We start from the raw sequence: 24,293 nt of genomic DNA on the forward strand, positions 1-24,293 counted from the left end.
GGTGCACCATTCAGACCAGCTGCTGAGGGCACAGGAAGTGAGCTCACTACTGGAGGAATAAATGATTCTGGGGTCCAAGCGGACCCCAGAGAAGAACGCTTAGGAAGCACACTCTGTCAAAGCCCCAAAGCTGGGAGTCCTTGAAGAGGAGACGGAGACTGCCTGCCTCAGGCTGCAGGTGTCTGCTTTGGGGGGTGGGGGGCAGGCAGCGAAGGGAACCAGGAGCGACTGGGGGGGGGTGGGCCCATCCCCGACCCCACTAAGAGGGTGAGTCAGACCCGGGAGCACTTAGCTCTCTTCACATCTCAGTGAGAAGCAGGGACATTATTGTAGGCACTTAGTGATTTTTCTGACATTTCTGCTAACTTTTCCTATTGTTTCTGTTCCAACACCATTTCTTGGTACCCTTGTTAAAAGCTATCTTTATCAGAAGGCTCTGGTGACTTTCCCAAACAGCACCGCAGCCGTTGTCTTTCTCCACCCAGTGTGCTCTGTCTCAGCCCCGTCCAGCCCCAGGCAGGGGGCCTCGGAGGAGCACAGGTGCAGCTAGTTTTGAGGACTGAGTGTGACGCCTCTCCCGGCCGGCCGGCGCGGCTTGTTTCCTCCCAGACTTCGCCTGGGCGTACCTACCTGCCCTCGCCCCCAAACCCCCTCCCCCCAGCCCCCTTTCTCCCTCCACCCCTGCTGAGCTGAAATACTGATGGTCTCCGTATCAGGGGCTTCCGGGGTGTGCTCTGAGGAGCGCCTGGGCACAGACACAGCACAACAGAAGTCGGGGACGGTCACGGTCATTTCACAGCTGGCCCTCTGGAGAAGCCCTTGGACACTCGTCGCCTTTTCCTCGCGGCCCCACCCCCTACACGCGGGCAGAGCTGAGCCCGCCTTCTCCGCGCTGCCTATCCGCGCCCCGGGGCAGGTGCACCGATAAATCTTCCCAGCCCGTTGCATTGTTGCAGGGAGGTGCCCTCGCGGCCGACCGCCCCTCCACGCCAGGATCTCTGCCTCGCTTGCCTTGGAACTCCAGACCCCGGCACAGCGCCCGGCGCTTGGAGGGCGCTCAGTAAGTGCTGGCAAAAGCGAGCGGTGCGTGGAGCAGGTGTCCGGGCCTTGGCCCGCGGGGCTGGGGAGGTGCGGGCGGGCGGGAGGCCGGCCCCGCGCCCAGGCTCGGTAGGCGGGAACAGGGAGGGGACTGCGGTGCTAGCGCAGCGCCTGCGGGCCCAGGGCCGCCGGGCCCGGCACGGGGCCGCCTGCGCTCCTCCCCCTCCTCCTGCGCCGCCGCCGCCTCCCCCGCCCCGCGCGGCCGCGCCAGGGAGGGGCCCAGGAAGGCGGAGCCAGCGGCGGCTGAGGCTCGGGGTGCCCGCGCCGCTCCCGGTCACGGAGCCTGGATCCCCGCGCGACGAGGTAGGAGGCGGCGCAGGGAAGAGACAAGGCAGCGGGAGCTGGCGGGAGAGGCCGGGCGGGCGCGGGGCGCGCGCCGAGACCGCCCCTCGCGGGCCCCGCAGCCTCGCGGCCCACGGAGCCCCCGCCCCTCCGTCCCCCACCGCCTTCCCCCGCGCATCCCTGCCCGGTGCGTCCCTGCTCCGCACCCTCCGAGACCGCTCTCCGGGCCGCCGGCTGTCGCCTCCCTCCCCCAGCCGCGCTCCTGGGTCCCACAGGTCCCTTCTGAGAGCGAGCTGGAGTCTGCGCTCGGCCGCCGCGGGGGAGCGGGGGGCTCGCAGCCGCACGCAGCCGGAGGGTGAGTCCCGCGGAGCTGGGCTCTGAGGCGGGAGGGCCGGGCACCATTCTTAACGCATCTTCGCGTCCCCGCTGCTCAGCGCAGTGGGCTGGCTCCATGTTTGCGGAATGAATGAATCATGACTCTCCTTGCGCCCTGTGGAAGGAGGACTTTGGGGTCCACGTGCTGCAGAGCGCCCTGGGGTCCCTCCTGTGGCATAGTAGAAACCCAACTCTCACGGCCCGCGCCTCCTCCCTAGGCTCTTTTCTGGAGGCCTCCTTTGGGTTGGGGCTGGGGGGAGGGGGGTTGTAGGCCCAGCCAGGTGGTTGGTGAAGGTGTCAGTCCGGGGCCTGGCACAGCCTCTCCCAGGGTAACAGTGGCAAGGGGTACACCTGCCGCCAGGCTGGGCCCCTGGCTGCCTCCACCGCCAGCCTGGGAGACTCCTGGGGAGTATGGATTCCCTAACTAACTCCAGAGTTACTTAGGGAGCCCCTCCAAGCCTCTGACTCTTAAGAGGGAATGGTTAGTATCCATTCCTCAGGCCTCCTGCTGATGAAAACCTTCTGTGCAATCAGGCAGCTCAATGCTTGGCCTTTGGGGGGGGGGGGCACTCAGCAAAGATGTTTTCTTTCCTTCCTTTCTGAGAAAAAGTGAGCTTGTTCCCATTCTCTGTATCCCCGAATTGGTCACAGACAGACTGGCAGGTGTGTCGTCTCTGTTGCCGCCAGCCCCTCCCCCACCCCATCCTCCGTGCTGGGAGAGCTGCGGAGCTGACCGGCCCAGGCATGCCAGTGCTATCGGAGGACTCCGGTGAGTGCCCCCCTCGCCCCCGGCACAGCCTGGAAGACCTGCGCCTGCCCAGCACTCCAGGGCTAGAAACAGTCCAGGCTGCTGCAGGATGCCCTGGCACCTGCTGCCGCCATGCCTGAGGGGCCGTTGGGGGAGGAGGTCCGCAGGGCCCGGAAGGGGTCCTTGAGTTGGTTTTCCCCTGTTGCTCCTCCCCTCTCCAGGTTTGCACGAAACCCTGGCACTGCTGACGTCTCAGCTCAGACCCGACTCCAACCAGCAGGAGGAGATGGGCTTCCTGCGGGATGTGTTCAGCGAGAAGAGCCTGGGGTACTTGATGAAGGTGGGCTCCACATCCTCCCGCCTCCCTGACAGGCGGGCTCTGCAGGTCTGCGCAGCCCCGGCAGAGGCTTCCTCTTGGGCTGCCCCCGGGGTCCCCGCGGCCAGCCAGTGGGGCGGGTGGTATCCGGCTTAAACTAGGCTTCGCCTGTCTTTGCAGATCCATGAGAAGCTTCGCTACTATGAGAGGCAGAGCCCAACGCCAGTCCTGCACAGCGCTGTGGCCCTGGCTGAGGACGTAAGCCCTGGGGAGGCAGCCCCACTCCCCACCCCGCAGGGGCTCGTCTCACCCTGTCGCCCTTGCTAAACCTGTGGGTGCTGGGAATGGGTGAAGAGTAGCTCCTTCTCCTCCTCCCCCCTGGGCCTCTGGCAGGCACAGATGAACTCCGGAGCCATGGACCGGGCCAGGGTAACACCCACCTCCTGTGTGTTCTTGCCAAAGTCTGCCTCCTGGGCTGTGAGCGAGGGTGCGGGATTGGGTCAGCACTCGCCCATCTGTTCTGCGAGCTGGCGACCAGGATCGGCCGCCCGCGCCCGTTGCCTTCTGGGTGCCCACCTGCAGCCCTCAAGGGCGGGGACTCACAGTGCGTCCCCGTTACTGGCTCCGGCTTTCCATTCTGCCTGTGTTTTAAAATTTCTGTTTGTTTGAGAGACAAACAAGGAGAGAGCAAGCTCCCATCTGCTGATTCACCCCCCAAATGCCCACCCTAGCTAGGACTGGGCCGGCCTGAAGCCAGGAGCCGAGAGCTCAGTCCAGGTCTCCCGCGTGGGCAGCAGAAGCCCAATTATTGGAGCCTTCACTACTGCCTCCCGGAGTCGGGAGCCCAGCTGGGACTCGAGCCCAGGCCCTCCTGTATGGGCAAGGGCATCTCTACTGCTGGGCCAAGTGCCTGCTCGGCTCAGTTTTTCAAAGGTGTGCTTGCCTGCTGCATGGTGCGGAGGAGCCGTCCTGGCTGCTCACTGAGATCAACTCCTGAGCAGATGCACTGACCCCAGGGAGGGAGGGAGGAGAGCAGCCTGTGCTGCAGACCCCCGCGTCCCTCTCCAGTGCTGCGTGCCTGAGAGCCAGGCTCCCAGGCTCGGCACTGCCCTCGCTGTGGCTTCTGTGACCTCCCACGAGGCGCCCGAACCTATCTGAGACCCGGCTTCCTCCTCTGTGGCGCAGCGCGGTGGTAAGGGTGCGGAAGTCTGGCCAGAAAAGCCCAGGTTCGGATCCTGGCTGTGCCACTCGCCCGCTCCGTGACCTTGGGCAGGACATTTCGTCTCCCCGGCCTCAGGATTTGTACCTGTGAAATGGCAAAGCGAGATGCGGGTATTTCACAAAGTTTGTGGAGAGTGGTTAGCAAAGAGAAGTTCTTTGGTCAAAAAGAGTTGAAACCCATGCATGTTTTCCTAAGACCCATTTCCACGAACTTTTCGAAGCCCTCTGTAGGACGCACTAAAGCCAGGTGGTCAGCAGGTGCACACAGCGTGGGTGGTACCCGGGGGGGCTTAGTGAGTTCCTCCCAGCTGCCCGGGCGTTGTCTCCTTTCCCTGCAGGTGATGGAGGAGCTGCAGGCCGCCTCTGTGCACAGCGATGAGAGGGAGCTGCTGCAGCTGCTGTCCACCCCCCACCTCAGGGTAGTCACCCGCCTGCCCGCCCACCCCACGTAGCTCGTGTCTCCCCGGCTGGGGGCGGGCGGGAGTGCCAGTGCACTGAGGCTGAGGAAGGCAGCTGCTGAGCGGGGGCTCCTCGGCACTGGCGTCCGGGGTGGCCGTGTCTTAGTGAGAGGCCTGGGCCCCCCAGGCCCCTGCCCGGCCCCCTGAGCTGTGGGGCCAGCCCTGCTTCCTTGTGCTGTCCTGGCAGGCCGTGCTCATGGTCCATGACACCGTGGCCCAGAAGAACTTCGACCCCGTCCTGCCGCCTCTGCCCGAGAGCATGGACGAGGAGTTTGAGGAGGAGTCCGTGAAGATCGTGCGCCTGGTGAAGAACAAAGAGCCCCTGGTACGTGGTCCCCGCCCCGAGGACCAGGACGGCGGCCTCCTAAAGGCCTCAGAGCATGTGCTGGCCCCTCGGGCCTTTCCCTTTCCCTGGCTAGATACGGACCCCTCAACTGTGGCCAAGCCGCTTTGTGCAGTCAGTAACCTGCACAGCTGTACGAGGTAGCATCTGATAATCACGGCTGCCTCGGCCGAGTCCCGAATCCAGCCCATGGCGGGTTGATATCACGTGTGATTGATGCTCGGCCTCACCTGCTCACTTGTGCGTCGTCTGTAGCAGCCTTCACGCTCTCAGAGCAGAGGAGAGCGGTGCTGATGGGGAACGTGGCTGCAGAGCCCCACCCAGAGAAAGTTTGCTGACCCCCGCTCTGATGTCCGCCGCAGCCCCGGGTCAGCATGGACTGCCTGCGCACAGGGGCGGCCTTGTTTATTAGATGGAGAGAGAGGTGGCGTCCTGGCCCTGGACAGTCCCACAGCTGGCATTCTCTACACGCGGCTCTCACTAAGCGACCTCTGATGACTTTGCAAACAGGCCGGGTTCCTCTGCCCCTGTTCCACCTGCCAAAGGGGGCAGTCAGCCGTGGGTTCTGCAAGCGGGCGAGGGCTGGCGCTCAGAGACGAGTGAGTGATGCCCAGAGATTCTGGGGACAAGCTGGGGCTCTCAGCAGGTGGCCTGTCCTGCCTGCAGCCTTTGTCTGATGAGCTTCAGAGAGGTGACACGAGTGGAGTGGACAACTGCGCAAACACGTTGGCCGTTCTAGCAGACATAAACGGCTCATTTGTTGAGCGCTCAAGTTAACCTGATGTTATCGTGTCGCGACCTTGTGAGTCCAGTGCTGCCCCTAACGCAGAGGGAACAGGCTCAGAGCGGACAAGGGGCTTCCTTGCTCGGGCCGCGTGGCGCTGGTCAGTGGTGGAGCTGGGTTCGAAGCCCTGGCTTAGTTCTTGGCCTCCCTGCTGCCTGGGGCGGACATGGAGGGCTCATCAGGGCCTTCCTCCTCCTAGACGTTGTCTCTGCGGGGCTCCTGGGGCTCTGGCTGGTCCCAGGGACCCCGTGACTGGTTAGTGGTGGGTTGAGAGTCAGCTGGCTCCTGTCCTCGATATTGAATGTCTTGGCAAGTGGTGAGGGTGCCGGGGTCTGTCGGGGCGAGCTGGCTGTGGCTTCTCAGAAAGCGCCCACCTTCCCTCCCAGTGACCTTGAGGGTCTTCAATGTCGCAGGGCAGTTGTGCTTTTTTAGGCTGTGCCGTGGGACTGTGCTAAGCCGAGGTGTTGCTTTTTAGAGGGTCCCCACCGGTCCGCCCTCTGGGGTGGCAGGCGGAAGGGGGAGGGGCAGTGGCAGAGTCAGGGTGACTCTGGGGCTGCCTCTCAGGAGCCTGCCCGTTCCGCGTCTAATGCAGGGTGCCACCATCCGGCGGGACGAGCACTCGGGGGCTGTTGTGGTGGCCAGGATCATGCGAGGGGGCGCAGCCGACCGGAGCGGTGAGTGCGGGCCAGGTGCTGTCGGCCTGGCTGGGGCAGGGCCGTCGCCGTGGTGGCCCAGCCTCGCACCTCACTGGGATGCGCTTTGCTTTCTGGGACTGGGACTGGAGTTCTGGTCTCCTGCCCGAGCTCAGTGGGGATTGTTACGGAAAGCCCAGGGGCATGGAGTGCTTTGGGGCACATTGGCTTAGCTCGAGGACAATGAAAATTAAGCATAGAGTGTGGGTTTGGTAAGGGGGTTCCTAACTAGGGGAGGATGGTCCCCCCCACCCCGACTTGCTTTCTCATGCTCCTCATACCAAAGGGAGGCTGTGTGTGTCCCAGATTCATCTGCGTGGAAAACAGGCTGTGGGGCACTGGAGTGGAAGGGCTGCGAGGCCGGGAGGCAGAGCTGCCCATGCAGGAGGCTGATCCCCTCCCAGTCGGGGGCCCTGGGCGTGGGGGTCCTCAAGCAGTGCTTCCCGAATGTTAAGGAGCGCAGGGGCCCCCTGGGCGGGCACCTGGGTCAAGTGCAGGCTGTGACCCTGCAGGCCGGGGGGGCCTGGGAGTTGGACTGTGACCCTTCCCAGGCCGTGCTCAGCAGCTGCTGTCGCCCAGGGCCCCAGGAGTAGCAGGCGGGACTGGGGCTGCGGAGCCGCCAGGGTTAATGCTGGGGCTGTCAGGCCTCTGTAGCTCCTGGTGGTGTCCTTACTGGTGCCTTTTTTTTTTTTTTTTTAAAGATTTATTTTATTTGAAAGCCAGAGTTACAGAGAGTCAGAGACATACACACAGAGCAATCTTCCATCCACTGGTTTTCTCTCCAAATGGCCACAATGGCTAGGGCTGGGCCAGGGCAAAGCCAGGAGCCTGAAACGCCATCTGGGTCTCCCACGTGGGTGCCAGGGCCCCAAGCACTTGGGCCGTCTTCTGCTGCTTTCCCAGGTGCGTTAGCAGGGAGCTGGGTTAGAAGTGGACCAGCTGGGACTTGAACTGGCACCTATATGGGATGCCAGTGTCACAGGCGGAATCTTAACCTGCCACAACACCAGCCCCCTTTCCTTTCTCCTTTTTTTCATCCACTGGTTCATTCCTCAAATGACCAAAATGGCCAGGACTGGGCCAGGCCAAAGCCAGGAGCCTGGAGCGTCATCCAGGTTTCCCACGTGGGATCAGGAGCCCAAGCACTTGGGCCCTCCTCCATTGCTTTCCCAGGCACGTTAGCAGGGAGCTGGATTGGAAGTGGAGCAGCTGGGACTTGAACCAGTGCCCACATGGGATGCGCATAGCAGGTGGTGGCCTTACCTGCTGCGCCACAGCACTGACCCCTTGCTGGTACCTTTAGATTTCTCAGTGGAGATTTGAGAGGGCTGGCCTGAGTGTGCCTGTAAACCCAGCAAGGTGAGGAGTTAATTGTGTTGTTAAAGGAGCAGAGGTGGGGCCAGCGCTGTGGCATAGCTGGTAAAGCCACTGCCTGCAACACCGGCATCCCATATAGGCACCAGTTTGAGTCCCGGCTGCTCCACTTCCAATCCAGCCCTCTGCTATGGCCTGGGAAAGCAGTGGAGGATGGCCCAAGTCCTTGGGCTCCTGCACCCACATAAGAGATCTGGAAGAAGCTCCTGGCTCCTGGCTTCAGACTGGTGGGGCTCTGGCCGTTGAGGCCAATTGGGGAGTGAACCAGGGGATGGAGGACTTCTCTCTCTCTTTCTGTCTCTCCTTCTTGCTCTGTGTAACTCTGACTTTCAAATAAATAAATAAATCTTTAAAAAAACAAAGCAGAGTTTACAGGGCAAAGACATAGACTTCCTATCTCAAAGGAATGGGTTTGAATATGGGCTCCATCATTTTGTAGCTTGGTGACCTTGGGCAAGCTGCTTTGTCTGCCTGGGTCTCAGCTTCCAGCTTGTCAACTAGGGCTGTCCCTGCTGGTGGGGGTGAGACTCCGCTGTTGGGCGAGGTACCCAGCACACAGGGCTCAGGCCGTCCCCTCACACCCACCTGTTTTTGTGTTTTTGTGTTTTTTTTTTTTTTTTCAGATTTATTTATTTATTTGAAAGGCAAAGTTAGAGGGAGAGACAGAGACCGAGAGATCTTCCACCTGCTGGTTCACTCCCCAGATGGCCACAATGGCCAAGGCTAGGCCACTCTGAAGCCAGGAGCCAGGAGCTTCTTCTGGGTCTCCCGCATGGGTGCAGGGGCCGAAGGACATGGGCCATCCTCCACTGCTTTCCCAGTTGCATTAGCAGGGAGCTGGATCAGAAGTGGAGCAGCTAGGATTCAAATCAGTGCCCATATGGGATGCTAGTGCTGCAGGCTATGGCTTAACCCGCTGCTCCACAGTGCCAGTCCCCACCCATCTTTTAACCCTGTGTCTGCCTGGCCGTGGGAGCCTCAGACAGACGCTGGTGGTGCCCTAAGCTGTGAGCACCTGCGCTGAGGCCTGCTTCTGCTTCCTGTGTCTGCCAGGCTTGGTGCACGTTGGAGACGAGCTCCGGGAAGTGAACGGGATTGCCGTCCTGCACAAGAGGCCGGACGAGATCAGCCAGATCCTGGTGGGTGCTGCGCTCCTGGGGATGGGGTGGGCGTCTCCAGAGCCCCCGAGCAGGTCTCCCAGAGCCAGGCAGCTTCCGGCCTGGCCTGGCTGTGTCCATGCGGAGGCGGCAGGCCCAGTAGCCTTACAGAGTACTCAAGGTGGTGGGAGAGGGCAGCAGGACAGAGCTTCCTGGCCACCACCTCTCTCAGCACAGCCACCCATGCCCCTGCCCCTGGCTCCCTTTCTGACCCTGCTGGGGCCTGGGTTTGAATCCTGGCTCTGCCCCTTTCTCACTGCGCAGCCTCGGACAAGTCATCAAATCATCTGAGCTTGTTTCTTTCCCCTGTGAGGTAGGGAAAGGACTCGTGGCTTTCAAGAGGGTGCAGGCACCTCGAAAAGACGAGGCGCTTCCCGCGCGCGGGGGCCTGGGCTGGGGGTGCAGCACGAGGGCTGCCAGTCAAAGCCACAGTGGGGAAGAGCCCCCATCACAGCTTTGTCCCCAGCAGCCTGGTGCTTCTGCTAAGTTCTGGTGGTCCGGGGGCAGAGACAGAAAAGTCCAGAAGGAGGAGGCCACCCTGCAGGCCCCGTGGCAGAGCCCCCAGCCACAGCTCGGCCCTTCATCTCCTTCCCCGGCTCTGGCCCTACCTCCTACGCTCCTGAGCAGCGATCCGGCCTTCTGGGCAGCCATGCGGGGATGGAGGCCCCCGAGGGGCTGAACCCCCTGGTCTGACGGCCGCCTTCACGAGGTCCCTGGCCCTGGGGCAGGGTCCCTGTCATGTGGAGGGAAGGGGGCCTTCTCAAAAGATGTGAGTGGCCTGGGGTGGAAGAGCCACAGGAAGATGGATGCGCAGAGGAAAGTGCTAGCTGGGGGGCGGCCCCAAATCCAGCGAGAAAGAGGACCATGAAGGGGACCCTGGAGAAAAGCCACAGGAGGAGATTTTAGGGCCCGAGGTCAGGAGGCCCCGCGCATGCCGTGTCCTGGGGGTGTGTTTAAACTCTGCTGTCGCTCTGTCCCAGGGTCTGCACACGCTTGCTCTCTGGGGTTTGCATTGCTGGTTTATTCGGGGCGCCCTCTGCAAGGGTGGGCTCTAGGAGTGAGGCTGCATTTGGAACATCACTTTCTGTTTGTTTGTTAAACTTTTAATTCCATGTTTCTTTCTAAATTTTTTAAAAAGATTTATTGTCTTTATTTGAAAGGTAGAGTTACAGAGGGAGATCTTCCATCTGCTGGTTCACTCCCCAAATGGCTGCAATGGCCAGGGCAGGGCCAAGATGAAGCCAGGAGCCAGGAGCTTCTTCTGGGTCTCCTGCAAGGGTGCAGGGGCCCAAGCACTTGAGCCATCTTCTGCTGCTTTTCCGGGGCATTAGCAGAGAGCTGGATCAGACATGGAGCATCCGGGACTTGAACCAGCGCCCATATGGAATGCCAGTGCTGCAGACCATGGCTTTAACCCACTGTGCCACAGTGACAGCCCCTAATTCCATTTTCTGTTAAAATTTTTCAAGGTTTATTTATCTATGTGACAGGCAGAGTGAGAGAGAGGAAGACAAAGGGAGGGATAGAGTGAAGGAAGGAGAGACATCCACTGGTTCACTCCCCAAATGACTGCAGTGGCCTGAGGTGGGTCAGGCCAAAGCCAGGAGCCAGGAACTCCATCTGGTGTCTCAGGTGGGTGGCAGGGACCTAAGTATATGGGCCGTCATCTGCTGGCCCATTAGCAGGAAGCTGGATTGGAAGTGGAACAGCTGGGATTTGAACCTGTGCTCAGATGTAGGATGCTGGAGTTACAGGCAGTGGCATAACCCACTGTATCACACTCGGGCCCCTGAATGTTAGTTTTTAGACCTCAGTAGTAAGCCTTGAACACGTGGAGAGTCAGACCGAGAAGGTAAACGGTCTCTGTTCTCTCTTTTCGCAGGCCCAGTCCCAGGGATCCATCACCCTCAAAATCATCCCAGCCACGCAGGAGGAGGATCGCTTCAAGGAGAGCAAGGTACGGCCAGGTGGGCGCCCTCGGCTCCGGAGGGGCACTTGCTGGCGGGCCGGGGCACTGGGTCCCCATCTTCTGGTTCACTCCCCAAATGGCCACAATGGCCAGGTCTGGGCCAGGCTGAAGCCAGGAGCCAGGAGCTCCATCCAATCTCCCATGTGGATGCAGGGACCCAAGTGCTTGGGCCATCTGCTGCTGCTGTCCCAGGCCATGGCAGAGAGCTGGATTGGAAATGGAGCAGCAGCAGGGGCTCAAACCTGCACTTGTTTGGGATGGTGGTGTCGTAGGTGGTGGCTTAGCCCCCTGTGCCACAGCACAACCCCTGGGCCAACCATTTGGGAGCACAGCATCTGTGGCCAGTAGCTTCAGTGGAGGGGCAAAATGATTCATTTGTTTGTACCCTGCCTCTTTCTGAACAGCAGTTGATGTAGCTTGCTAATAAAAGACACGGGTGTTCTAGCTGGAATAGGAACTCAGGGCCACGGAGAGGAGGAGAGAAGGCATCAGGCGTGCTGGACCCTGGAGCAGGGGAGAAACTGCCGGTGACTGAGTTATTTGCTGGCCTCCCTCTTGTGGGCACCCACTCTGTGCCCGGCGCCCTGCCAGCTGCCCTGGGTGGGGTGGCCGTGGTGGTCTGCAGAGTTCCTCGTGCAGGGGCAGGGCGTGGGGAGTGGTGTTTCCTGGCTGTGGTTTGGGGAGGATTCTTCAGAGCTACAGACGGGCACGGGCATGCAGTCACAGAGCTGGCAGTGGGGCCTGGGGGCGGGTGGGGCGGGTGGCGGTGTCTGCAGGTGCGGGGGCTCCAGGGTGTCATGAAGGGCATGGATTAGGGTACAGTGAGAAGAGGCGATGTGGGGCCCAGGGGAGGGTCCAGTCTGTCCTCCAGCTGGACTTGCCGGTTTTGCTGGGGGTTTGGCACAACCTCGGCTTAGTTTCGGGTCTCTTAGAAGCCAACTGAAGATAAGGATTTGGATGAAAATGGTTTCTTTGGGAGGTGACCCCAAAGGTCCGGTATAGGAGAGGGAAAGGGCAGGCAGCCATGTGACCAAGGCTGTGCCGTGAAGCGGTTGGCACTTTGGGCACCTGGGCTTGGCTTGCTAAAGAACTCGGGAACCCCGTAGAACACGTGCCTCCAAAATCCCACCCCCGAGCCCAAGATGCTGAGTTCTGTGCACCAGCCCCTGCCGGGCTACCCTGGGCTCATTGCTGGCAAGGCCTCCCTGCTGGGTTAGGGTGGCAGAGAGCAGGTGCTTAGGCAAAGCCATTTAGTGCTGGCTCTTGGAAGTCAGTCTGGGGTGCGTGGACATGGTCCAGCCCTGGGGGCAGGGGCAGCACACATAGCCAGGAGCCTGGAATTCCACTGGGTCGCCCACACGGATGCAGGGGCCTCAGCACTTCAGCCATCTCCACAGCCTTCCAAGGCACATTAGCAGGGAGCTTGATCAGAAGTGGAGCTGCTGGGACTTGAACCAGTGCTCACATGGGATGCTGGCATATTGCGTGGCCACTTAATCCGCTGTGCCACAACATTGGATCCGTGAATTTTTTTTTTTTTAAGATTTACTTTATTTGAAAGAGTTAAAGAGAGAGGTAGAGACTGAGAGAAAGGTCTTCCATCTGCTGATTCACTCCCCAAATAGCCACAACTGCTAGAGCTGAGCCAATCCGAATCCAGGCACCAGGAGCTTCTTTCAGGTCTCCCACGTGGGTGCAGGGGCCCAAGCACTTGGGCCATCTTCTACTGCTTTCCTGGGCCATTAGCAGGGAGCTGGATAGGAAATGGAGCAGCTGGGACTTGAACCAGCATCCATATGGGATGCCGACACTGCAGGCAGGGGCTTTAACCTGCTGCACCACAGCACCGGCCCCCAGTGAATTTCTTGCTTTCCATTGGTGGATGGAAGGAGCAGGCCAAGTCCCCTCCACCCCCATCCCCAATACTCAGTGCAGGAAAGAAGGGACCGGCAGCATCTGGCACAGAGGAGATGCCAATAAATCCTTGCATGGATGAAGATTAATAAAGGGCGATGTCTTCAATGACAGCTTTTATTTTTTTTTTTTAAAGATTTATTGGAAAGGCAGAGTTACAGAGAGGCAGAGGCAGAGGCAGGGTGGGGTGGGGGGGAAAGAGATGTCTTCTATTCACTGGTTCACTGCCCAAATGGCCAATTTGATTAAAAGCCAAGAGCTTCTTCCAGGTCTCCCACACGGGTACAGGGCCCCCAGGACTTGGCCATCTTCTGCTGCTTTCCCAGACCATAGGTAAAGAGCTGATCAGAAGAGGAGCAGCCAGGACTTGAACCGGCGCCCATATGGGAAGTCACACTGCAGGCAGTGGCCTTACCCACTATGCCACAGCGCCGGCAATGACAGCTTTTTTACAACAAGGGAAGAACTAATTTTTATATGGCTGTTGCTAATTTGCACCCTTTTGAAGCCCCAGGCACTGGTCCACCGGCTCTGACCAGGTGGAAGGTGGTTCTTCCTTTGCAGGTGAATGAGGCACCGGGTAGGCTGGCAGAGGCTCTGATGTGGCACAGGAGAGCCTGGCTTTCCTGGAGGACACGATGGGCAGCTGTCCTTCAGGCCACCCCTCCTCGCTATTTTTTTCCTGATCTCATGTGTGAGCTGGCTGGCCAGTTAGGAAGACACTTTCCTAAGTGCCCAGGACCCTGGTGACAGCTGGGCTGGGTAGGGGTATCTGTCCTCACGCCACTCTTATTCTTGTCTAGAATCTTTTCCGTTGGCACAGACAGGCAGACAGTTTGAACACAGATGCCAAATAGCTCTGTCCCACCCACCATTTGCCACGGAAGCAACTGGGCTCTGATGGTCTGGAAGTAGAAATAAAATCAACCCATGCCTCTGAGTCAGACACGAGAGGGACATCGCCGTGTCCTCACTGTCTGCTCCAGAGTGGGCTCCAGGGTGAAAGGTGAGTCGGAGCAGAGGGGCTGGGATGCAGCTTTAGTGTCAAGTGAAGCTGGGGACTCAGGACCTGTGCTTTGTGGATTGGTGTCTTCCAGCAGCATCTGGATTCCTTGTTTGACAGATGCCTGCTGTCCTCATTAGGCGCATGTGCAAATCCGAAGGAGCATTTGAGTTACTGGTTGTGCTTGCTTTTGCCTTTGGTGCCCAGGATCTGTTGTTGCTTTGTGTAGTTAAGAGGCTGTCAGGAGGGTAGCAGACCAGGTAGATGAGGAAATATTTAGGTTGAAAAGTGAGATTCGGCCGGCGCCGCGGCTCACTCGGCTAATCCTTCATCTGCAGCGCTGGCACCCCGAGTTCTAGTCCCAGTTGGGGTGCCGGATTCTGTCCCAGTTGCCCCTCTTCCAGGCCAGCTCTCTGCTGTGACCCGGGAGTGCAGTGGAGGATGGCCCAAGTGCCTGGGCCCTGCATCCCATGGGAGACCAGGAGAAGCACCTGGCTCCTGCCTTCTGATCAGTGCAGTGCGCCAGCTGTAGCAGCCATTTGGGGGGTGAACCAACGGAAGGAAGACCTTTTCTCTCTGTCTCTCTCTCTCACTGTCTAACTTTGCCTGTCAAAAAAAAAAAGTGAGATTCAGGGGCCAGCGTGTGGCTTGGTGGGTTAAGCCTCCGCCTGCGATGCCAGCATCTCATATGGGCATCAGTTTGAGACCTGGCTGCTCCACCTCTGACCCAGCTCCCTGCTAATGCACCTGGGAAAGCAGCACTAGATGGCCCAAGTGCTTGGACCTCTGAACCCACGTGGGAGATGCAGATGAAGCTCCTGGCTCCTGGCTTCAGCCTGGCCCAGCCCCGGCCATTGTAGCCATCTGGGGAGTGAACCAGTGGATGGAAGACCTCTTTGTCTTTCTCTCCCTCTCTCTCTGTACTCTTTCAAATTAATAAAATCTAAAAAAAAAAAAAAGTAAAAGATTCAGTCATGGGCCTATCTGTTAACATTCCTTTTTTTTTTTTTTTTTTTTAATTTTCATTTTATTGGAAAGACAAGGTCTTCCGTCCTCTGGGTCTCTCCCCACATTCCCTGCAGTAGCCAGGAGCTGGCCAGGCCGAAGCCCATCCAGGTCTCCTGCGTGGGTGGTGGGACCCGAGTAGTTTTCGTCATCACCTGCTGCTTCCCAGGATTGGCCGGGCACTGAGCAGAAGCAGAGCAGCTGGGACTTGAACCTGGCTCTCTGATGGGGGAGGTGGGTGTCCCCAGGCGCTGACTGAATTCTCTGTCAAAGGCGTGCCTCGATTTTCCGATTCTTTTTTATTAAAGATTTATTCATTCATTTATTTGAAAGAGCAAGAAGGGAAGAGGGAGGGAAACAGAGAGAGAGAGAGAGAGAGAGAGAGATTGACTGATCTTCGTCTGCGGGTTCACTCCTCAAGTGGCTGTAATGGTCAGATCTGGGGCAGGTCAATGCCAGGACCTGGAACTCCATCCAGGTCTCCCACCTGGGTGGCAGGGACCCACGTACTTGAGCCGTCACGTGCGGCCTTCCCAGGGCGCACATTAGCAAGAACCTGCACCAGAAGCACAGTAGGCAGGACTCAGACTGGCGCTCAGATCTGGGATGCCGGCATCTCAGGCATTGGCTTAGCCCACTCACTGCACCAGGACTCTGGTCCCAGTTTTCCAATTCCTGTTGGATTTTCTATCATAGCTAAGAAGGCGGAAGAACAATAAGAAAGCAGGTGCACTGTGTTTCTGATGAGCTTCCTCTTCTCAAGGCTGCTTGTTCTTCCTGCCTGTGACTGGCCGTTGTCACGTGGCTGCACTGCCGCCTCACCAGAGCCCTTCCCACGCAGGTGTTCATGCGGGCCCTCTTCCACTACAACCCTCAGGAGGACCGGGCCATCCCGTGCCAGGAGGCAGGCCTGCCCTTCCAGCGCAGGCAGGTCCTGGAGGTGGTGAGCCAGGACGACCCCACGTGGTGGCAGGCCAAGCGTGTTGGGGACGCCAACCTTCGAGCCGGCCTCATCCCCTCCAAGCAGTTCCAGGAGAGGTGGGTCTGGGGCGTGCCGTCCTGGGGTGGCCCTGCGGTGGCCAGAGGCTTGGGTACCAACCCCAGTAGGGGTGCCTGCTAAGTGTTGCTCCTTGCAGTAAGTACCAGTTAGGCTGTGCTTGTTCTTCCTGTCCTGTGATGGGTGCTGATGACTGTTTGAGACTTAACTACGTTCGTGGACTTTTCGTTATTAGTTTAGGCGGTTGTCCCTTGGTGTCTTTGGGGGATTGGTTCCAGGACCCCTGGCAGATCCTAAAACCCTCAGGTGCTGAAGTCCATCTGTTATATGAAATGCTGGGTGTTTTCCTATAATCTATACCCACCCCGACACACTTCAAACCATCTCTGGGTCACTTGTAATACCTAATGCAATCCGAGTGCCCTGCACACGGTTACTCTGTGTCATTTAGGGAATAACGATGAGGTGGGAAAGTCTCTGCGTGTGCACTTGTCTTTTCAACCCGTGTTTGCGACCTGAGGCTGCTTAGATCCCTGGGTGGAGACTTTGGATGCAGAGGCCTTAGAGGGTGCAAAACTGCAGACGAGGAGGAGCAGGTCTCGCCACTCTAAACAGCAACATTTATTTGCTTCCCGGGATTTCCCTCCAAGTGTTGGATACAGAATTTGGGCCTGGGTCCCCATGTGCAGCTGTCCCGAGCTGTGCAGGCCTTTCCAAGGGCAAGAGACTAGCAAGGCCCCGGGGGAAGTGGCCCCTGCGCCGGAGCCCGCCGCGCCGGTTTCTGCCCTTGGTGGCCCCGGGCCTTGGCCTGGAAGGTTCCCTGCAGCTGCTTCTCTGACCCAGAGCCCGGGTGACCCTTTGTCTCTCCCTAGACGACTGAGCTACCGGAGGGCCGCGGGCACCCTGCCGAGCCCCCAGAGCCTCAAGAAGCCCCCCTGTGAGTAGATTGGCAGGGAGGGGCCGGGGCTAGGACCTGGGGACTGGTGTCGGGGCTGGCGGGAGGAGGGGATGTGGGGGTGGGTGGGCAGGGGGCAGTTGCTGCCTGCGGAGGCACTTCAGTATTTGGGGGCCACAGAGGCATATAGTAACGCCTCTCCCCAAGTGGGGGGTGTGTGTTTGGGAGGGGTCCATGGCTTTCATCAGATTCCCAGTGGCTCTGTCTGACTCTGAAAATGGAGCCATTGACGTTGGGAGGGAGGGGAGGGGAGCAGGCCTGAGTGATCCTGTGCCTTCAGGTGCTTACAAAGGAGACCCAGTTCCATTTGCATGTCAGATAGATTTGTTTTTTAGCATAAGTATATCCCATGCAGTGTTCGGGATATACTTATACCAAGAAATTCCTTGTTTGCTTGAAACTGGGGCATCCCTGAGAGGCCGGTGTTTCGTCTGCCCCGTGTGGCACTTCACCTTTATCCCTTTACCTTCCTGCCATTGCCACGACCACCCTGGGATGGAGGTGCAGTCGGGCATCTCCTTTTCCAAGATGGGCAGAGTTGGGCGAAGTCCAGCGAGGGGAGCTGGGCTGGGGTCTCACAGGCCCGCTGTCTAAGGCCCTAGCTCCGAGGCCGGGCTGCCAGGGCCTGGCCCCTCTGGTGCAGGTGAGACCCGAACAGGCACAGAGACCAGAGTGTAGCTGGCGGCTGCTCTGCTCTGCCCCGTCCACCCTCTGGCATTTGCAGAACCCCTGGCAAGGGAGAGCAGGGCGGATTCTCCCTGCAGGGCCATGCAGGGAGCAGCTTCAGTGGCCATTGCCAAGGGCGCCTTTCCAGGCTCGCTGTCCAGTTGGAAGGAACGGCCTTGACGCCGCCCCCCGCAGAGATGAGCTGGCTCTCTGTGGGCTACTAATGAGATGTGCACAGGAAGACTGATTAGAGCAGCGCAGATCACAGCTTTGGGGGAGGAAGAGAGGGGACAGATGGAGGCTCCTTGGGGCCCCGAGGCCGCGGCTGCCTCTCAGCCGCAGGGCTTCCCGATACTGTGCTAATGCCACTCCGTCTGTCTTTTGTGCACACCGCAGATGACCAGCCTTGTGACAAAGGTAGGCCGGTGTTCGTCCCCTGTGCACATGGGCAGGGGCCTGTTTCTATGGCATGTCCTGGGCTGGAGGGGCTCGTCTTCCATCCCCCACTGGGGGCTGTGCCCCCGCCCCGCCGTCGCCCCAGCTTTTGCACATCCACCCGGGGCTGCAGCGGGCCTGGCTCATACCTTGAAGCGTGCAGAGCTGGTGGGGACAGGGCTCAGGCCTCAGGGCCCCTGCCTGCACACCCTGCAAGGCCACCACTTGGCTCAGCTAGGCTGACTGTGTGACCAGGAGCCTGGGGGTTGGGGCAGGCAGAGTGGATCCTGGTTCAGGGCTGGGAGAGTGGCCCAGAGCCCCCACCAGGGCCTGGAAAGGCTTCGAGGGGCCTGAGTGTGGACAAGTGGGCGGAGAGGAAGGGTTCATTCTCCTAGGGTGGCCAAGACATGGGTTTCTGAGCTTGCCCCGAGGCTCCACGCTGGGGTGCCTGGCCAGCCGGAGACTGGGCCCCTCTGGCAGGGTGTGGGTCCAGCGCCACTCACTGGCCTCCCTCCCTCTGTTTGGTTGCCAGAGACCTGCGACTGTGAGGGCTATCTCAGAGGACACTACGTGGGTGAGTAGCAAGGTCCTCGCTGACCCCTGCCCAGGCTGCCCACCCACGGCTCCAGCATCAGGCAGGACATGGGCAGAAGGATCTGAGCCGCAGGGACGAGCCAAGAGCAGCCGGGCCGGGGTGAAGGGTGCTCACCTCTCCCTATCCCTGTCAGCTGGGGGAGCCCCCGCCCCGCCTTCCGCCAGCCACTGGTGAAAGACTGGCACACAGCCCACTGCATTAACACTGCTTTTACCGTGGTTATCGTCTTCTATCAAGTTGTGTGTGTGTTTTCATTGTATTTGAAAGGCAGAAAATGAGACAGAGTCCTTCCACGTGATGGTTCACTCCCCAGATGCCCACAGACAGCCAGGGCTGGGCCAGGTTTAAGCCAGGAGTTCAACTCAATCTGGGACTCTCACACGGTGGCAGGGACCCAAGTACTTGAGTTGTCACCTGCTGTCCCCAGGGTGTGCATTAGCGGGAAGTTGGCTGGGAAGTGGAATAGCAGGCCTCACACCAGGCACTGGGACGGTGGAGGTGGGCGTCTCGCGCGGCCTCTTGACAGCTGCAGCAGACGCCTGACCCACGCATCACCCGACGGGAGTTCATTCATGGTTCACGCTCCGCTGCACGGGCTGGGCCTCCAAAGACTCTTCCTCTCACCAGGGTTCCCCAGGCCCTAGAGACAGCCAGAGATCCTAAGCTTTTTTTTTTTTTTTTTTTTAAAATAAGATTTATTTATTTGAAAGGCAGAATTACAGAGAGGCAGAGGCAGAGAGAGGTCTTCCATCCTCTGGTTCACTCCTCAGATGGCCACAATGGCCGGAGCTGTGCCGATCCAAAACCAGGAGCCAGGACCTTCTTCCGGGTCTCCCATGCGAGTGCAGGGGCCCAAGCGCTTGGGCCATCTTCCATGGGTTTCCCAGGCCATAGCAGAGAGCTGGATCAGTAGTGGAACAGCCTGGACTTGAACCGTTGCCCATTTGGGATGCCAGCACTGCAGGTGGTGGCATTACCTGCTCCGCCACAGGGCCGGTCCCGAGAGCTTAAGCTTTTATCTCGAAGTTATTTCAAACTCTCTGAAAAGTTGTACGGGTTGCACAAAGATCTCCCTTGCCCTCCACACCCAGGGCCACCTTGTTAACACTTGGCCTTGGTTGCTTTATTGTTTCCTTCTCCATGTCTGCAGTCGTCCATCCGTGTCCAGGCCTTGATCCGGGACCTCCCGTGGCTGCTCGAGTCTTTTGTCAAAATGACGCAGTGTTTGCGCGTAACCTGCCCCCTCCCTCCCGATTCCTTTAAGTCATCTCTAGATTACCTGTAGTACCTGACACTGTAAATGCTACAGAATCCTTGCTATATGGTGGTGTGTAGTGTTTATACTGTATTGTTTATAATAACCAGGAAAATACACGTTCAGTACAGTCGCAACATTTTTGATCCACTATTGGTGGAATCCAATCCGCGGAAGCCACAGACAGGGCGGCTGAAGGGACAGTCTTTGCCCGCGTCACGCGGGAGTCAGCTGTAGCCCTCCTGTCTCTTTACCCCACACAGCTCAGCTGGTGTATCCTAAGGGCGAGGGCTCTCCTGACCGACCTTCAGGGTGGTTCTCACGTCCTGGATTTGCAGCTGTGCTGTGTGCTGCTGTTAAAATTGTCACAGTCTTGCCGGCGCCGTGGCTCAATAGGCTAATTCTCCGCCTGCGGCGCCAGCACACCAGGTTCTAGTCCCGGTCGGGGCACCGGATTCTGTCCTGGTTGTCCTCTTCCAGTCCAGCTCTCTGCTGTGGCCGGGGAGTGCAGTGGAGGATGGTCCAGGTCCTTGGGCCCTGCTCCCGCATGGGAGACCAGGAGAAGCACCTGGCTCCTGGCTGCAGATCGGTGCGGTATGCCAGCCATTGGAGGGTGAACCAACGGTAAAGGAAAAGCTTTCTCTCTGTCTCTCTCTCTCACTGTCCACTCTGCCTGTCCAAAAGAAAAAAAAAATTGTCACAGTCTTGCCCTTCAGGCAGGGTCCCCTCACCCAGGATCCAACCTGGGACCACCCATTTCATGGAGGGTTGTGTCCCCATTTCCCAGGCTCAGAGCGGTGAAGAGGTTTTCCCAAGGTCGGTCACATGCCAAGAGAAACAGTGACCTTGAACCCTAGTGTTTGGGTGCCAGGGCCACTCTTTCCACGTTGCTGTGCTTCCGGTACAGCCCTTCCCGGAGCGGGAGGCGGTTGGGAGAGGTCAGTGGGACTCAGTCCCACCTCCAGGTCCAGCCAGGAGGAGAAAGCCTTTACTGGAAAATTTGGGACAACTGCCAGTGGTGTCCCTCTGCCCTTCCCCCCAAGCTGGTCTTCGGAGGAGTTTCCGCCTTGGCTGCCGGGAGAGGCTGGGGGGCTCCCAGGAGGGGAAGACGTCCGTGGGAGCCGAGTCTCCGGAGCTGCTGACCTATGAGGAGGTGACCAGGTACCAGCAGCAGCCCGGGGAGCGGCCCCGCCTGGTGGTCCTGATCGGTACGTGACATGCCGCGGTTTCTTCCCCGGAGGGGCGGGGAGGGGGCTCAGCAGGCAGCCCGGTCAGCCCGAATTTCCCTTGTTTCCCAGGGTCTCTGGGAGCCCGATTGCATGAGCTGAAGCAAAAGGTGGTGGCCGAGGACCCACAGCACTTCGGTGTTGCTGTTCCACGTAAGAGGGCCCCTGTGTGCGTGTGTGCACGTATGTGTGTGTGTGCATGTGTGTGTGCACGCACTTTCCTAGGAACTTGATTCCCTGTGTCCATCCCACCCTCACTTCGGGTCTGGGGGATGCCAGGCGCTGCCTGCTGTAGCCGATCGTGAGACCTCGGCATGAGGGTGATAACTGCCCACAGTGGTCCACCAGCAACCTCTGGGACAGCAGCTGGAGGACCACAGGCCTGGTTCCTGGCTGGGGGCAGGAGGGGAGTCCGGAGCACACTGCAGGCCAGGTGACAGTCCCAGACAGTCCCAATCTGACGCCACGGAGGCTCCTACAGTAGGGGGCGGATGAGCTGACTCTGGCCCTGCCCTGTGGGTGACTGGAGAGAGCATTTCAGGGACGCTGGACAGTCCAGCTCGTGCTGTTGCCCAGGCTGCCCCCTGCAGCTGGGTGCCAGCCTGTCAGGGTGCTTGTGCATTCCTGGGTGACACCACTCCAGCCAGGTCCTGAGGCTTCCTGCTGCCCCAGGTGGCCAGGCGCTCTGGGACCCCTGAGAGCGGGATCAGAGAGGTTAAGTTACTTGCTCAGCGTCATGCAGCTGGTAAGTGATGAAGCCAGGATCTGGCTGGCCCCAGTCACTTCTTAATGAGGCTGTGCCACGGCCTCTCTCTGCTGCCTGCCGCTCCTGCCCTGTCCACTCTGGGTGTCGCTGTGGGTCCTGCTGTCGTGAGGCAGATGTGGCGCAGATGGCCTGTGACTGCCAAGGGAGGATGCTGTGGTGGTGGCAATGGGACCTTCCCAGACTGCTCTGGGCAGGGCAGCTAGAGGCTTGCTTAGGTCACGGGCTGTCCCCTGGGCCTCGGCGCCAGAGCCTGGCCCCTGGGCTCTGGGAACCAGTGTGCAGGGGCAGGGATGTGCGGGAGGTGGTGGGGCCGGGGGCCACTCTGGCCACACCCCTCTGATGGACCTGGAAGGCTTCATGTGGATGGAGTCGCTCCCCGACGAGCTCTTCAGTGCCGCCAGGCGTCCCCCACGCAGCTGGGATTTTGTGGTAGAGAGGGTGGCTGGGTTCTCTGTGGAGAGGGACTGGCCCGTGCCGAGGGGCCAGAGGTGACCTGGAGTAGCTGGGCTAGGGACTGGGGAGGCCGGGGAGGAGGTGACGCTGAGGCAGGGGTCGAGCGGACCCTGAGGGTCTTACCGGCTCATCTGAGGTGTAAGAATGTGACCAGTGGGCGGAGAACAGTGAGCGAGGGAATGATGCAGTTGGGATGAAGCTGCCACTCAGAGAACACGGCGTCCCCACCGAGACCCCGCCTTGTCTTGGAAGAAGCCGTGTGCTGCTGCCTGTGTGTGCCCCAGAAGTGTGCCTTTCGGTCCTAGCGTGCAGATCAGTGGGGAGACATTAAACTCATTGAATGCACCTGGTGGCTGGCTGGCCGCACGTCTCCTTTTGCTGTCACAGTGAGGAGCAGTTGGATAACGAATTAAAGGCACACAGCAGGGCAGACGCAGCTGTGGCTCCTTTTGCCCTTGAAACTGAAAAACGATGAAGAAATAAAGGCCGGGACCAGAGGCTCCATAGCTGATTCTTCCAAAGCCACAGCGTCACTGAGGCCATGAGAGAGAGAGAGGGAGAGAGACAGCCACCCTGCCTCTGCCACTCCTGGCCGAGGCTCCCCGAGCTTAACCGCTCGGCTCCTCAGTCCCTTCAGCTGCAGAATGGGCGGCCTCCTTGTGCTTCGTCAGAGAACGGTGCTGTGTGGTGACAGGCCTGGGGAGGGCAGGGCCGCGCGGAGGTGGGCGGCTTAGATGAGCAGAGGCCGGGGGCTCCCACGGGAGGCTGCGGCTCCCTGGGCTGGACTTCGCTCTGCCCAGCTCTCCCTCTTTCTTTCCAAGACACCACGCGGCCCCGGGAGAGCCACGAGAAGGAAGGGGTGGAATATCACTTTGTCTCGAGGCAAGCGTTCGAAGCCGACATACAGCACAACAAGTAGGTTGTTGGAGCCAGCCGTGCGTCTGTCTGTCCTGTGCTCCTTGACCTCCAGGGGGCGCTGTGACAAACTGTGGGGGCGGTGGGCGAGAAGTGGCACCAGGGAGTCTGTTTTCCTAACTCAAGGTCTTGTCCCCTTTGCTGGTGTCTCAGGTTCCTGGAGCACGGGGAATACCAAGATAACCTCTACGGAACCAGCCTGGAGGCCATTCAGGCTGTTATGGCCAAAAACAAAGTTTGTTTGGTGGATGTGGAACCGGAAGTGAGTTCTCGGGCCAGCTGGGGATTTCCAGTTGGTATTTATAACCCAGGGGACTGGCTGATGTGCAGAACCTCGACACTTCCCTGTCCCCCCGGCTGAGGGATTTTCATTCCGGAACACGGGTGTTCCCTTTCCTGGGGTCTCACCTGGAGAATGGAGTGAGAGCTTTGTACCCATAGGTGCATCTCCATCCACAGGCACTGTACCAACTGTCAAGAGCACAGCCCCTCTAGTAGGATGGCAGGCCGGGGCTGGTAACCCCCGCAGGGAGCGAATCACGCGGTAGATGGTGGCAGCGCTGGCTCATTGTGACATGTGACCCGGGCGGAGCCGGGCTGCCTCCTCCCCAGCTGGAACAAATGGCACCGGTGCTCAGGGAACCGCCCAGGGAGGCAGGCGAGAGAGTGGTTTGAAAGGGCAAAAGAGGGAGGGAGGCTGGCCCTGTGTGGTGCTTCAAAAACATTTCCAGTTCTGTCCGCCCAGCCTGTGGCGGGTGCCCCAGGGGCCTAGCCATCTTCTTAACCTTGACTTTCAGCTTTGAACTCAGCCTGGGGATTTTTTGTTCCCTCTGTAGAGACAGATCTTGACTTGTGATCCCCACTGTAGGCTTTATTGTATAGATGTGTGCTTGCAACACGGTCCAGAGTGCGCGGGCCTGTGAGGGACAGCCTTCCCCGGCCGCGTCCCGCCGGGAGCTTGCAGGCGATGTGCAGTGCCTGCATGTCGAATTGTTTAAGCAAAGTGATTTTGCTGTTTTTTTGGGGGGTGCAGATAATGCAAATAGCAGTTTAGTACTGATGTTTCCAAACAGTATGGATAAAATGCACTAATGAGCAGTATGATTTGCATATCAAAAACCTAGCCTGCGGTTTGGTTCCAGGCGGCCATGCTTTGAGAGTCAGGAGGAGGAGGCCTGTGTGGCAGCTTGGATTCCCCGAGCGTTGTCCACGGTGCTGCCACTTGGCCAGACTGATGCATGCTGAATCCTGCTCCCCCGTGCGTGGGGACCCAGTGGGTGGGGAAAAGCCT

At 59.3% G+C, this 24,293-nt stretch overlaps 1 protein-coding gene across 6 annotated transcripts in view; it reads left to right on the plus strand.

The window, feature by feature from the left end:
• The first annotated feature begins 923 nt into the window (after positions 1 to 923).
• MPP3 (MAGUK p55 scaffold protein 3) overlaps positions 924 to 24,293 on the plus strand; it is a 28,700-nt gene continuing 5,330 nt past the window's right edge. For 3 of the 6 annotated variants that reach the window (XM_008271558.5, XM_051825710.3, XM_089316963.1), the window contains exons 1-18: positions 1,264 to 1,401; positions 1,656 to 1,735; positions 2,407 to 2,524; positions 2,725 to 2,843; positions 3,000 to 3,077; positions 4,379 to 4,459; positions 4,686 to 4,823; positions 6,218 to 6,299; positions 8,745 to 8,830; positions 10,731 to 10,805; positions 15,581 to 15,777; positions 16,609 to 16,673; positions 17,754 to 17,774; positions 18,325 to 18,366; positions 20,686 to 20,850; positions 20,941 to 21,021; positions 22,909 to 23,002; positions 23,156 to 23,264. In XM_008271558.5, coding sequence (XP_008269780.3) covers positions 2,500 to 2,524; positions 2,725 to 2,843; positions 3,000 to 3,077; positions 4,379 to 4,459; positions 4,686 to 4,823; positions 6,218 to 6,299; positions 8,745 to 8,830; positions 10,731 to 10,805; positions 15,581 to 15,777; positions 16,609 to 16,673; positions 17,754 to 17,774; positions 18,325 to 18,366; positions 20,686 to 20,850; positions 20,941 to 21,021; positions 22,909 to 23,002; positions 23,156 to 23,264 — 1,458 coding nt within the window. In that variant the 5' untranslated portion in view covers positions 1,264 to 1,401; positions 1,656 to 1,735; positions 2,407 to 2,499. Of the gene's footprint in view, positions 1,061 to 1,263; positions 1,402 to 1,655; positions 1,736 to 2,406; positions 2,525 to 2,724; positions 2,844 to 2,999; positions 3,078 to 4,378; positions 4,460 to 4,685; positions 4,824 to 6,217; positions 6,300 to 8,744; positions 8,831 to 10,730; positions 10,806 to 15,580; positions 15,778 to 16,608; positions 16,674 to 17,753; positions 17,775 to 18,324; positions 18,367 to 20,685; positions 20,851 to 20,940; positions 21,022 to 22,908; positions 23,003 to 23,155; positions 23,265 to 24,293 lie in introns of those variants that run through there. The other 3 variants (XM_051825711.3, XM_051825713.3, XM_051825712.3) reach the window with 3 other exon arrangements.

This window comes from Oryctolagus cuniculus, chromosome 17 (assembly GCF_051225735.1).
Source record: "Oryctolagus cuniculus isolate XC-2025 breed Fujian yellow rabbit chromosome 17, ASM5122573v1, whole genome shotgun sequence".
NCBI classification, from domain to species: Eukaryota; Metazoa; Chordata; class Mammalia; order Lagomorpha; family Leporidae; genus Oryctolagus; species Oryctolagus cuniculus.